This window comes from Phoca vitulina, unplaced genomic scaffold, assembly GCF_004348235.1.
Source record: "Phoca vitulina isolate PV1807 unplaced genomic scaffold, GSC_HSeal_1.0 scaffold7, whole genome shotgun sequence".
NCBI classification, from domain to species: Eukaryota; Metazoa; Chordata; class Mammalia; order Carnivora; family Phocidae; genus Phoca; species Phoca vitulina.
The window spans coordinates 2,255,433-2,268,013 of NW_022589710.1; the positions used below are offsets into that span (position 1 = coordinate 2,255,433).

At 42.3% G+C, this 12,581-nt stretch overlaps 1 protein-coding gene across 4 annotated transcripts in view; it reads right to left on the reverse strand.

Moving 5' to 3' along the window:
* Nucleotides 1–12,581, reverse strand: part of STXBP6 (syntaxin binding protein 6) — a 242,185-nt gene that overhangs the window by 170,891 nt on the left and 58,713 nt on the right. The window contains exon 1 of one of the 4 annotated variants that reach the window (XM_032404852.1): nt 849–925. The exons of the other annotated variants lie outside the window; for them this stretch is intronic. Within the exon in view, the coding sequence (XP_032260743.1) occupies nt 849–855 (7 nt within the window). The 5' untranslated portion in view covers nt 856–925. Of the gene's footprint in view, nt 1–848; nt 926–12,581 lie in introns of those variants that run through there. 4 annotated transcript variants of the gene reach the window in all.

The window sequence follows — 12,581 nt, forward strand, 5'->3', positions numbered from 1 at the left end:
TGGCCATGTGGGTCGTCGTACCAAGTATTCAGAGAGCCTGCAAATGGATCAACAGCACAGCTATATATGGAAACAGCAGCTCAAAGAGTTGGCCAGCCTGCTGTAAAATTGAGCCAATTGGCAAACACCTACTATGTGCCATTTCTAGGCTCAGTATTAGAGATACGAGAAATACTTAGGACGTGGTCTCTGTTCTCCAGGAGTTGACTGCTGACTACATCAAAGGTTCTGCTTTATGAGGGAAAACGTGGGATCATCCTTCCCAATGCAAGATTCACAAACAATACACCAAGATAGCTATCCATCAGCAAGTTTGTTGTAGGAAAGAGATATATTTTAAAAGAGCATTCCTCTGGCTTAAAAAAAAAAAAATTTCTCCTAGTTTCAATTCTGTAACAGAACAGGTTTTCTTAGTGGCACCAAGAATAAAGAATACAAAGTGTTGCTTTTTATTATATCCACCAATATCTCCACTACATATTACAGAGTTCTATACCCAGATCTATTCATGCTCTGATCATGACATTTTATCATTATCACCAGGTTCTTCATCCTGGCTGAGAACATTATGACAACAGTGTAGGGGGCCTGGCTTTCAGTGTGCTGACAATTAACTGATACCCTGCGATTTCCCAGAAGTTAGCCAAGAGAATTCCCCCCACCACGATTTACCCGGTGACTTTCCTAGGCAGGGTGTTATAATTCACAGGGACATTTTTAAAAAGAGAGAGAAACAAGGCCTCTCACTTCTCACCCTTTGGGGACATGTGAGAGAAAGCCAGAGGGAGGACAGCAGCTTCCAACATTCTATAAGCAACGCAGAAAACACGTCATATCCCCAGACTCACCAGGCATTCTCCGACTGGTGCCTTTCCAACTGGGTATGGCTTTTGCTTTCCTATCCTGGATTCACATTTTTCTAAAATTATGGTTAAAAGAAATAAAAAGCTATCATCTGATTGTGATTGTGTAAAATTTGCCAGAAAAAAAAAAGGAGCATGCATGTTTTACCAAACTCTTAGAAAATTCTGTTCTTCTTTTGAGAAACTGTTAAGAAATGGAAATGACCTTTTACTATTTTTGTTTTTAAGATTTACTTATTTATTTTAGAGAAAGAGTATGCGCACATGTGTGTGTGTGTGAGCGCGTGGGGAGAAGGGCAGAGAGAGAAGGAGAATCTCAAGTAGATTCTGCAGTGAGAGTGGAGTCTGACAGGGGGCTCAATCTCAGGACTCTGAGATCACAACCTGAGCCAAAACCAAGAGTTGGATGCTTAACCGACTATGCCACTCATGTTCCCCCTGCCCCTTTTTAATATACTGATATTTAGTAGCCAAGCACAATAACAAACAAGACATGACAAAAAACAGGAAAGATAAAACCAGTAACTTCACTAAGCACAGGTTTTGGAATCAAAACAAACCCAGGTTCAAATTGCAGCAACAATACTGAAGACCTACATATGACTGGGTAAATCTCTTAAAATTCCAGACTCCTTAGTTTACTAACTGCAACTGGGAGAGATCTTCACCCACCTCATGGAACTACTGAAAGAATTAAATGGAAGAGTGTATGCAAATCTCTTATTCTGGTGCATGAATCATAATAAACTCTTAAAAATGGAAAATTTTAATTAATTCTCCTACTACAGTATGAAAAATAAAAGACCCTCTGAGCTTGTAGAAACTGAGTAAATGTAGCCATCCATACCAGAAGGGATTTGTCTAAAGAGAAACTCAACTTTACCAAAGCTTTTTCCTCATTCATGGTATGAAACTCTCTAAATATGGATACACAGTGTATTTTATGAAAGGCTCTGTATTGTTTTCAGGATGAGGAATTTATAGACTTCACCCTCAGGAAACTCACTAGTAGGAGATTACTAGATGCATTCTATGGGAAACTGTCAAAAGTTTTTGTCCAGAACAATGATATTAGCAGCCCTATGTGATTGCATGCATGTGTGTATGTTTTTAACACCATCCTGGGAATGGGAATGTACAGTGGAATTTGTGTTTTAAACGATTCTCTAACTGGTTCTCATGCAGCCACCCTGCCACCTAATTTAAAGCCAACACCCTAATGAGGAACTATGGGATGGAAAGGTCATTATGTATTCTTGGCAAAGAATACAGGATGAGATGTACAGGATCTTCTCTCTTGATTCAAGCAAGCAGCTTTATCAGGTCTTACCTCTTGTTGGTAAATCAATGTTCAGCCCAAGGCTGGGACCCCACTATAAGAAAACAAGATGAATACGGCATCAGTGGTCTGCCAATGACCACAGATACTCTAATCTACATTGCGCTGAAGGTAGCAGGACATGCCACCCCAAAATATGCCACTTCAGTATTTTGATTATTTTGAACTGAAGGCATTTGAAAAACAGCAAATGCGAGCCCAGGCTTTGTCTGAACTCCCCTCATCTGCCTGAAGACAGATCATCTAAAAGGAACTCAATAAGTCCCCTATCCAAGAGTTTTGTCAACCAGAGAAGATGGACACTTGTCACAGGAGAGGAGACTAGAAGAAGATACCACACCCAGGACAGATTTTCTAACAAACTATCATATTCTCCATGTGTTCTTCTAAGGGTGCCCTCAATCTTTCCTAAAAGTCATTTACTCTCCCCTAAGAGGCCTACATCCCTGCTCCCCTTTCCCTATTGGGATAGTATTTAATCCTGAATTCCAAGGATTTTCAGAGAGTTACTCATTTTTCCCTGGGTATCTCCCAAGCATCTATGAGGTATAGGTGCTAATACACGTCTGTTTTTCTCTTATTACTCTGTCTTTTATTATAGGAGTCTCAGCTAAGAACTCAGAAGGGTAGAAGGAAAATTAGTTTTCCTCCCCTACAATACCATGGAAGTTTTTTCTCTTCCTGGTCTACAGCTTCTATAGGCTATAATTACAAAGCTTTTCCATCCAAAAAACCAACCTACAGTATGATTTGCAAGTCAAAGCAGCTGGCTGCCTTAAGTGGTAATTGTAGAAACTAATCTCAGTTTAATCTTTCCCAGGGCTTTTCTATCTATCTTCTTCTTGCTGTAAGCCACTTAATCCATATCCACTTTTGTTAGTACGTGGCTACTGTAATGGGGGCCCTCCACCCCCACAAGTAACCAGGAAATGAGATTAACCTTCAGAGAAGGAGCTGTAAACTCCTATGACCTCAGGATTCAGCAGATGAAGTATGTAAGTAAAGGGTACAGATGGAAGATGTTCTGCCCTCCAACACTAACATCTTTGGTTTCCAGGAGTGGAACGGACACTTGTCCTCTGTGGTCAGGAGATAAGGAAGAGCGCTAGGGACTCCAGCAAGTAAAAACTGCAGATGCCCTTAGTCATAGTCGCCCTTTGCAGCTATCATGCAGACTGGGGGTGTAGCCCACAGGCATCAAATATTTCTCACCTGAGAAGCAAGAGCCCCTTCAGTGAAATACAGTCATCTGTTTAGCTTAATATTATCAAGGCAAACTGATTCCTCTAACCTCAGGAACGTCCCTGTCTGGGCGCCATGTTTAGCATGCAATCTTCTGATCACATTTTTGGCACTGGCTGTGCCGATACAAGTATTCTGGACTGGACAGCAGTTATGTTCCCATTGCCAATGAGTAACTGGAATCCCTGGTTTTAGACACACCTTCTTTAACCAGTGAATATGACTTGACCCTGAGGTGGATGTACTCAAAGCAAGCTGATATCAAATTTCAGGATTCTTCCAAGCTAAGAGTGAAAGTGATGTCAGCCTGGGAGACTCTGGGGGAGAATCAGCTGGTTTTCTCTAGTGCATAGGAACTCTGGTGAGGTGACCTCAAATAACTTAGAAGTGAGAGAACTAAGGTTATCCTCTAAGGAGTTCTCTGCACTGCCACTTTGTGTTTGAAATGCTACACACCCAACTTCAATCTGATGACACTAATCATGCAGCCAGCTCCCACTGCCTTCCTGGCTTTAAATCCATTTACCTAGCTGCCAGTGGAGCATTTCATTGAGAGTTAACCCGGACTCTGCATTTTCCTTCAAACCCTCCAACCTCCCCCACCCCCATAATAAGTAACCAATCACCAAGTCCTGCGGATTTGATATAATCCCTGTAAACTGGACTCCACCAGTTCCCTCTCATGCTTGCATCCTCTGGTTAGGATTCTCATCATCACTAGCCTGAATGATTCTGATGCCTCCTAAAATAGCCCCAGCACTGCTCCCATCTTGCTCACAAACGTCCCTCGACACTGCCCAATATAATATTCTAAAGGGTAAATAAGATTCACACTTAACTGTATTTGTTTCTTCTCTATGCCTCAGGTCTTGACAGAGAAACACAATTACCTTGACAAGAAATGGGCCAACTTTAGAAGTACTGAGACCAAAGTAGAGAAATGTTAAATTGCTTTCCATCAACTCCACAGTATATAAACACTAAATGTTACAAGTCAGATATTATTAAGCAATCATTAAACCTAAAAATAATCTAAAAATGTTCATTTTGCTCCAAAATCCAAACGCTTCGCCTGGTAGTTAGAAAACATGCAATGTGTTATGCAGTGAAAATCTATTTTTTATGGTTTTATATATTAAGGCCAAATGAGATAATTGGAGGTCAAGTTAGCTCCTTTATAAAAGTTTACTCAGATGAGAGTTACTGACTCTAAATACGCAAAAGTTCTACTTAGACAACTTCACTCCTTGATAAGATAGTTCTCAAGATGAAAATCTCAGTTGCTGTATGGCATGCAAACATGCAGAAAATTTAAGTAAGTTAGACAAAAATTTCAGTCCACCAGCCAATTTTCCATTTAGTTCAATTACTACTCTAAACTAAAAATTTGTATTAGTGGAATCTAAAGAGGGAGTCTGATATACCACTAAAATAGATAGATAACTTTAATCTTGTGATAACATTCAAAGTGGGAAATTGCAATCACCCTAAGTCCATCACTCTTCATTCTTCATGATAGAAACAAAGTGTGTGGAACGGGCTGTGTGGAAGGAAATCATATGGTAATGGCAGACCAAGAACCGATGTCTTATGAAGTCTTACAAAGATCAGAACTAAACCAGTAAGTCATCCCAAAAAACCCCCACAAAAACCCAACAAACAACAACAACAACAAAAAATTCCAAAAACCCCACAAAAACAAAAAAACAAAAAACATAAAAACCTCTAAAAGTATCCTGGAAGGAGCTGGAAACTTCCAAACAGGAAAATAAAAATGAATAAAAGTTAAAAATATTCTCTATTCTGCGAGAAAAATACTTGTAGATAGACACAGAAATACCATAAAGGACAAATTCTGAACAAGAATGGCACATCAACATCATCTGAAGTGCCCAGGACCTGCTCACAGAGGGATCTAGGGGGCAAGGGCCTGGACTTGTTTTCTTGATGATCTTGTTTATTCTGCCATATAACCAGTTCAGAACCACTGTCTTTGGGGTTTTCCCTCTGTATTTAATGAATTATTTATAAAATAAGACTCCATAGACATTTTTTGAGAGTACATGGCAGATACTCTCTAAAGCCCTAGTAATGAGTCACTGAGGTTTGTACAGCATTGCATGATTTACAAAACACTTCCACACTCAATTCCAAGTATGGAATCAAGATAGCCGCTAAATGTATCTTCCAAAGTTTGCTTTAAGATTGTAAATTAGGATTTTTAGGCATGTGTTTTTATGAATGGTAACCTATGCCATTTTTAACCCACCCCTATTGGTCCAGGGATTATGAGGAAGTTATAATTTTTCTCACAGAGAGTAATATTTGGTTCACTCCTTGAACCAGCAACTCTACTACTAGGGAAAATGATGTGAGCGTGTTTGCCTGTGTGTATTATAAATGCATGCTTACCTCAGATTCATTTTTAAGAGCAAAACATTATAAACAATCTAAATATCCATCAATAGCCAATCTTCACTGGTTAAAGATAGTATAGCCCACCACCTAATAGAATTTGACATAGTCTTCAAAATTCATGGCATAGATAGATATGAGAAAAATGACCATAACATAATAGAGTGAAAACAAGTTATAAAACAGAAAGTGAGCTCATGAATTATAGGCGTGTATTTATATGCATAAAGAAATGTCTAGAAAAAAGCTTGCCAAAATGTTAATATGAATACCTCTAAGATTTTAAAACCAGAAAATAGGTCAAAAATTGATTCTGCAGGGCAGTATTCTTATTCCTCCCTAATCTGACTAGAGTGTTCCTTTAAACATTTTGTTTTTGAGATACATGTTTTCTCCTCAAATTGGAAGACATATCAAAATATATATTACTGAGATCTAATTATTGGTCTGACTTTCTTCTCAGCTCCAGTCCAGACATGGTGCTTGGAATCCCAAAGGTGAGACTGGGTAAATTCCCACTTCCAAAGAGCTGTGAGGAAAAGGAGCAAATGTTGTGAATGGTGACAAGGCCCGGGAGGCATTTCTGTGAGAAGAAAATGGCCCCTTTCCTCTGAGCCAGTGCAGCTCCATGCCAGGGCCCATGGTCTGGGTGAACAGAATACCAGCCACATGTCAGCTTGCACTTTCTCCCTTGCACACACATCTTTGGAGCTATGCAAAAACAGCACAACCATGCACAGCAGCCTTGGTCATGGCTTACTTACATTTTTTAAGTGTAGGAAACCTTTAAAAACCCTAAAATACAGTTTAACTCCTTAAGGAAGGGAAAGAGGGGGCTTTTTTCCCATTAGGCTACCAAGTACTATGAGACTTGGTTGGCTTTCTTTTCCTGTATATACTAACCCTTCTTGTGTAGGAGACATCATGTTCACAGGATCCTCTAAAGCCAGTGACTCACGTCTGCTTCAGTTATAAATCTAGACTATTTTCATCTCCTCTTTCCGTGTTTATATGTTCAGCAAGCACATTATTCTTGCTGGTTTAATATTCAAAGAACAAACTCTGTTCTACACCCAGACCCCAAGACCTGTGTTTACCCAAGTTTGTTTATATTATGGGTGGACTTGTTAACCTTCTTGTCAATCATTATATCCCAACTTTAACAAATAATAAAGCCAAAACCACCACCACCAACCCTGCCAGAAACATGCCATTTGGAGGATTTTTCAAGGTGATGTGAAGAGTTTACGAGTATCACCCACTCTGAGGGATTCAGTCTATATTAGAACCACAACATTCACAAGTTTAAATTCCAAGGGGTAATTTAAATTGGTTCTTTAGTCCCTATACACCAACGCTACAGTAACGGGTAGAAACAAAGCACTAGGGAAGGGCGGGCTGGGGTGCACTCATTGGATTATGACAGGACTGTCAATCCACAATGTGAGCAGGCCTTAAAAATGAATTTAATCGTATCAAAGAAAGTACAAAGGGTTGTGAGAAAAAACAAACAAAAGGAGCTCAAATTGTCGGCATGTCTCAGTTTCTGAGCACTCATCCCCATGGTGTCCAACAGCTAGTTGGCAAGCTAAGAAAACAATATACTGGCCTGGAGAGCATTGTTTATAGCAGACCACACTGGCAATTGACAAATCTATTCCAACCAAACAGGGACAAAGCCACATGAGGATAGACAACGTGAAAATAAACATTTTAATTATGTGCTATGTTCTGCACTGCTTGCTAAATCAGTATGTTTCTTTTACTTGCACTGAAGAGCCAGGCAAACACTAAGCCCATCCATGAAAGAAAGTGGAAGATATTAAAAGGGAGAGCAGGCCCCAAACAGAGTCACTTGTGCTAAACCCCCACTTCAGCAAACCAAGACTTAATATCTAACCTAACTGCTGTCTTGGCCCCCCAGGAAGGTAACCTTAACCAGTCAACCAGGAATTACTTGGTCAGCACCCCTGGCCCTTACAATCCCCTCAGGGGGACAATCTGCCTGAAACAATGCAGTCTTTGCTAATGATTTCCTCTTTTAGCCCTCAATATTTATTTGGGAGAGAGAGAGACAGAGAGAGTGTGAGCAGGGGGAGTGGTGGAGGGGCAAAGGGAGAGAATGTCTCCTTCAATGTCTCAATTTCACATAGAAGATTTTCAAGAAGGTCATCAAACTCTTCCAGCTTATGAAGATCTGCCAAGGACTGTAATTTTAACTTTAATTGGTCTCCCCGATGGTCCACTTCATGACTGTGTGCATGTGCAGTATAATGTGACCAGTGCTGGAAAGATTCCCACCGAACCTCCAAAAGCTTTCCCCATCAGCTGCCTCCAAGTCTGACATGAGATACAAATACTTAGATATGGGACTTTGGTATTTGAAAATCCTCACTGATGTGTTTGTACTGGGGCTGAGGGGAAGATTCCATTTTACGAAAGAGGAAACTAAGGCTCAGAGTCGTTAAGCAAGTTGCTCTAATTCACACGGCTTTCAAAGGGCAGAGCAGGGACCTGAACCTAGGAAGCGCTGATTCCAGGAGTCTTTGGAACATCTCATTGAAGAAGTGAAGAAGGTCGGGAAAAGTGAGGCAGAAATGCATTCCAGGTAAATCAAAACAAATTCATCGCCTTCACAGTTTTACCTCTGATCAGCCCTGCTTTCTGGTGGACAAAATACTGTTATTATATCTCTGCCCAGCCCCTACAAAGATAATGAATCAGGCTGTAGTTTGAAGTCATTCTTTCTGGATATCTGTTCATCTTAGTTATGCATCTCATGCTGTGTAGTTGGCAGAGAGGATCACGTAGTCTCATTAGAATAGAGCTTGTTTTGATTCCACAAGTAAAAACCTGGGGAGTTGGTAATACGGCAGGAGGGAGGCTACAATAGGTCTGTCTCCGTCAACAGGACAATGCCCACCAAAGTCTCATCACAGCTGCTCACTCCCCTCCTTCGGAGACCAGCACTGTACAACAGGAGTCCTGGGAGGGTCTTGGATGGCTGCCACAAGGCAGTTTTATGAACCTTGTAGGCTATTTCCCAAACCGGAAAAGGTTTAAATATGAAAGGCACTTATTTCAAAGGTTGCTGCTGGTTCTCAAGGGAAACTCCTCTTTCCACTTCCTTTGCTGTATTACCCCCCTCTGGCATCTCAGAAGCACAACTGGGACCCTTCTTGTTGCCTCCTTCCTCATACTCTCTCTGTGCCTTCTATCTTTTGTGGCCAGTGCTTCTAGAAACCAGAGTTGCTTCCCTAGCAGCAATGCCCTGGCCCTCACAAAATTAAAAGGCTGGCAAGGGGAATTCCATCCACTTGACTGGACTGAGAAGGATCTCAGCAAGACCTTCCAGATGAGCCAACCAACAACAATTCCTTGACACCTTTCTGGGCCCCACCCACCAGCAGCTTCTACTTCAGCTGAAAGGCATGGCAAGCTAATATGCTGGCATTCTTATGCTGAAAAAATTTCATAGCTGAAGTGATCTTAGTGATGGTCTAGCACACCAATTCTCTCCTTTAAATCATAAGAAGGCCGAAGTCCAGAGGGAAATTCCAAATCACAGTAAGGCCACGACTAGAGCTGGCCACTGCTCTCTACTCAGCTGCAATGCTCTTTCAAGCAAAGTTATTAGAGCCATCCCAAGTTTGTGGAAGGTGAGAGCACATGGAATGCCAGGAGGGAGGTGGAGAGAGAGAGAAAACCTGATTTATCGCAGCGAGGATTCTTCTCAGATTCATTCTTTTTCTTATGAATTGGCAAGAAATTAAGTATTGGACTAGAATACCTCTACCCATTGATTTCAAAACCTCAACTTCTGGCTATCACCTTTTATTCTCTTGACTTTTCACAGTTTATGCTTTTTCATTTGGTTGTCAAGGCCAAAAGCACTGATGGCCAGCCCAAGTAGAGCAGCTTGAGACAGTCCAAGAAGCACAGAATAGTTTTGGCCAAGTGCCAAGCCATAGGTCTCTGTGCTGACCCCAACTAACAAGAGCCCCTCCTCCAGTCTCAGTGCTTGGAGCCACTGGAAGGAGAACACGCCCTGGGCAAAGTCACATGTCCATTATCAGCCTGGGAATCAATGCTCTGGTTTTGGTGGTCTCCTGAAAGCACATGCTAACCATGCCAAGAGCCTGGATCAACTGCTGTTAAGAGTTTCTTAGTACCTAATTCCAGGCCCTGGGAAACAACAGAATAGGAAAATAGGAATCTGTCAAGCCCAGTTCTGGTCTTTGGAACTGCACCCTTCAGCCACAGTACAAAAACACCACCAGGTGCCTGCAATCTGTAATCAGTGCTCTATTAAAATGCTCTCAGAAATGCCAGAATTATCCTGATTTCCACATGCAGCTGCACAAGGTCCTGTTGGGTAACTGAAGAGTCTTTACAGGTTCACTTGAGACTCCCTGGAAGCGAGAACATAGATCGCCTTGGTGAGGATCCAGCACCCAATCAATGGTGAAACCTCATGTGGGAGAACAGGTAGGTAGGCAGGCATCCTGCCCTGTATATGGGGATGCCACAGGACAGCCTGCAAATCCAGGTCAGACCCAAGGTCCATATGTGAATGCAGCCTCTGCCCCATTCAATCAGCTCTTCTGTCATTCAATGTCAACCCTTTTTTAATCAGCATGTTCCAAAAAATAAGTAACTTCTGACCTAACTAGTTGTGCCGTGTTTGACAGGGAAGAAAAATCTATCAATTGAATACGATTCTAATACTAACTCAGGTTAACACTAGTACAAGTTTATGGTGTCACACATTAACAAATTACAGAGATGTTCAAAACACATGTGATCAGGCTCACCATCCAGAATCTGGGGCCAAGGCACAATGGCCATTTCTCCCATGCTCCAATCTTACAGATGCTGGCTGGTGAAAAGGCTAGATTTGTCATCAGATGATCTACGTCTAAGCTCCGCCTTTACTTTGTGAATAATTCTGAGTAAAATTCTGTGTCCCTGAGAATTGTTATCTTCACCATTTTTTAAATATTTATTTATTTATTTCAGAGAAAGAGCGAGCATGAGTGGGAGAGGGAGAGAATCTCAAGCAGACTCTATACTGAGAGTGGAGCCCGACACGGGGCTCAATCTCAGGACCCTAAGATCATCACCTGAGCAGACACCAAGAGTCGGATGCTTCAGTGACTGAACCACCCAGGCGCCTCTCATTATCTTCATCTTTAAAATAGGATAGCATCACCCACTTCACAAGACTGTCATGTTGAAGGAGGAGGTTAGAAAATCAGCTCCCTGGGTCAGCCTGCTCCCACCCGGGGTGTCCTGGTCCTTGAAAGGCAGACAAGCATACATATGCACATTACAGTGCATTCTACAAAGCTTTCCTCAAATGGTATCTCCCCACCTTGTGAGGCAGGTAGGGAGGTACTGTCTCTCCTTGACAGGTAAAGAGAACAAGGCTCAGAGAAGGGACCTACCTTGATGACTCTGCTGGACTTGGCCAGGAAAGAGAGGAGTTTTCCTCCTGTAATCCTGTCCTGTGTCCACTGTGCCCCTCTGGCCATGTGGAACTGCCTGCCAGCTTAAGGAGGAAAATAATGACAGAGCCAATTTACGTCTGCCCCAGTGTAGATGGGAGTGTTGTGACCCAAGGGAGATGAGGAAATGTGTAGCCATAAAAAGGCAAGAGCAAGAAAAGACACAAAGAGCAGAGCTGGGATAAGACACAGGCCCCCTCACTCACTCACTGCAGCACTGTCCCAGACACCGAGGGGAACACGATCAACATAATCCTTCCCTTCGTGGAGCTTACATTCTAGTGGGCAAGGACAATCAACAAGGAAACCGACCAAGGCAACAGTTGAAAAGAAATCAATTTAGACAGGTCCTGGGGGTTCGGCGAGTAAGCAAAGGGATAAAGAACAGTAGTCACTATCATGGACCACCAACCATCAGACAAGGAAATCAAATAATGTGGAGTCAAAGCTCTTCACACCCTCTAAGAGGATGTTTATCTGGCTCTGACGAATATTTCTGTTGTGGCACAATTGTTCTCTGTATCATCAGAGGTGACAAAGAAACTCCACCCAGGCACAGTACCTGTCCTCCTTCATTCCACACACATTTACTAATTACTATGACCTGGGATCTGTGCAAGAGATGGAGATTACAGGCAAATTAAATATATTCAAGGTAAAAGGAGTCAAGTCAAGAAGAGAGACAAGGGACCCAGGCAGCCAGCAGACTACATGAGGAATGTCATGCCGCAGAAGAGGCAGGTACTTCAATCCTTCAGAGGCCAGTGATCAGGAGATACTTAACTCTGTTAAGCCTACCCTCGAAATGTAATTAAAAAATTTAATTAGGTCTGCCTGCACAGATTACACAGGGAGATCCACTGCCATGGAAAGCCATAGAAGCTGTTGGCTCTGAGTGAATGACCTAGAGCGTATGCCTCGGCTTCCACCTGTGATCTGCACAAGGGCTCTGGCAGCTGCAGCTGGGAGACACACACCGTGACCTGAGGTGAGCGTGGAGAACCCTGCAGGGACACATTTCTGCGCAGACCCTACACACTCGCCGAACAGCAAGAGGAAACTCTGGGTACAAGCATGGGAAAAAAGAAAGAAGTGGTCACAGGGAAGCTGCCACAGGAAAAAGGTGTCTGAGACCAATGTAAACTGCTCAACTGTCCACGGTTGGAGGGCGGGGAGGTGGGAGATGAAAGAAAAACTACCTTTAAAATGTTCAAC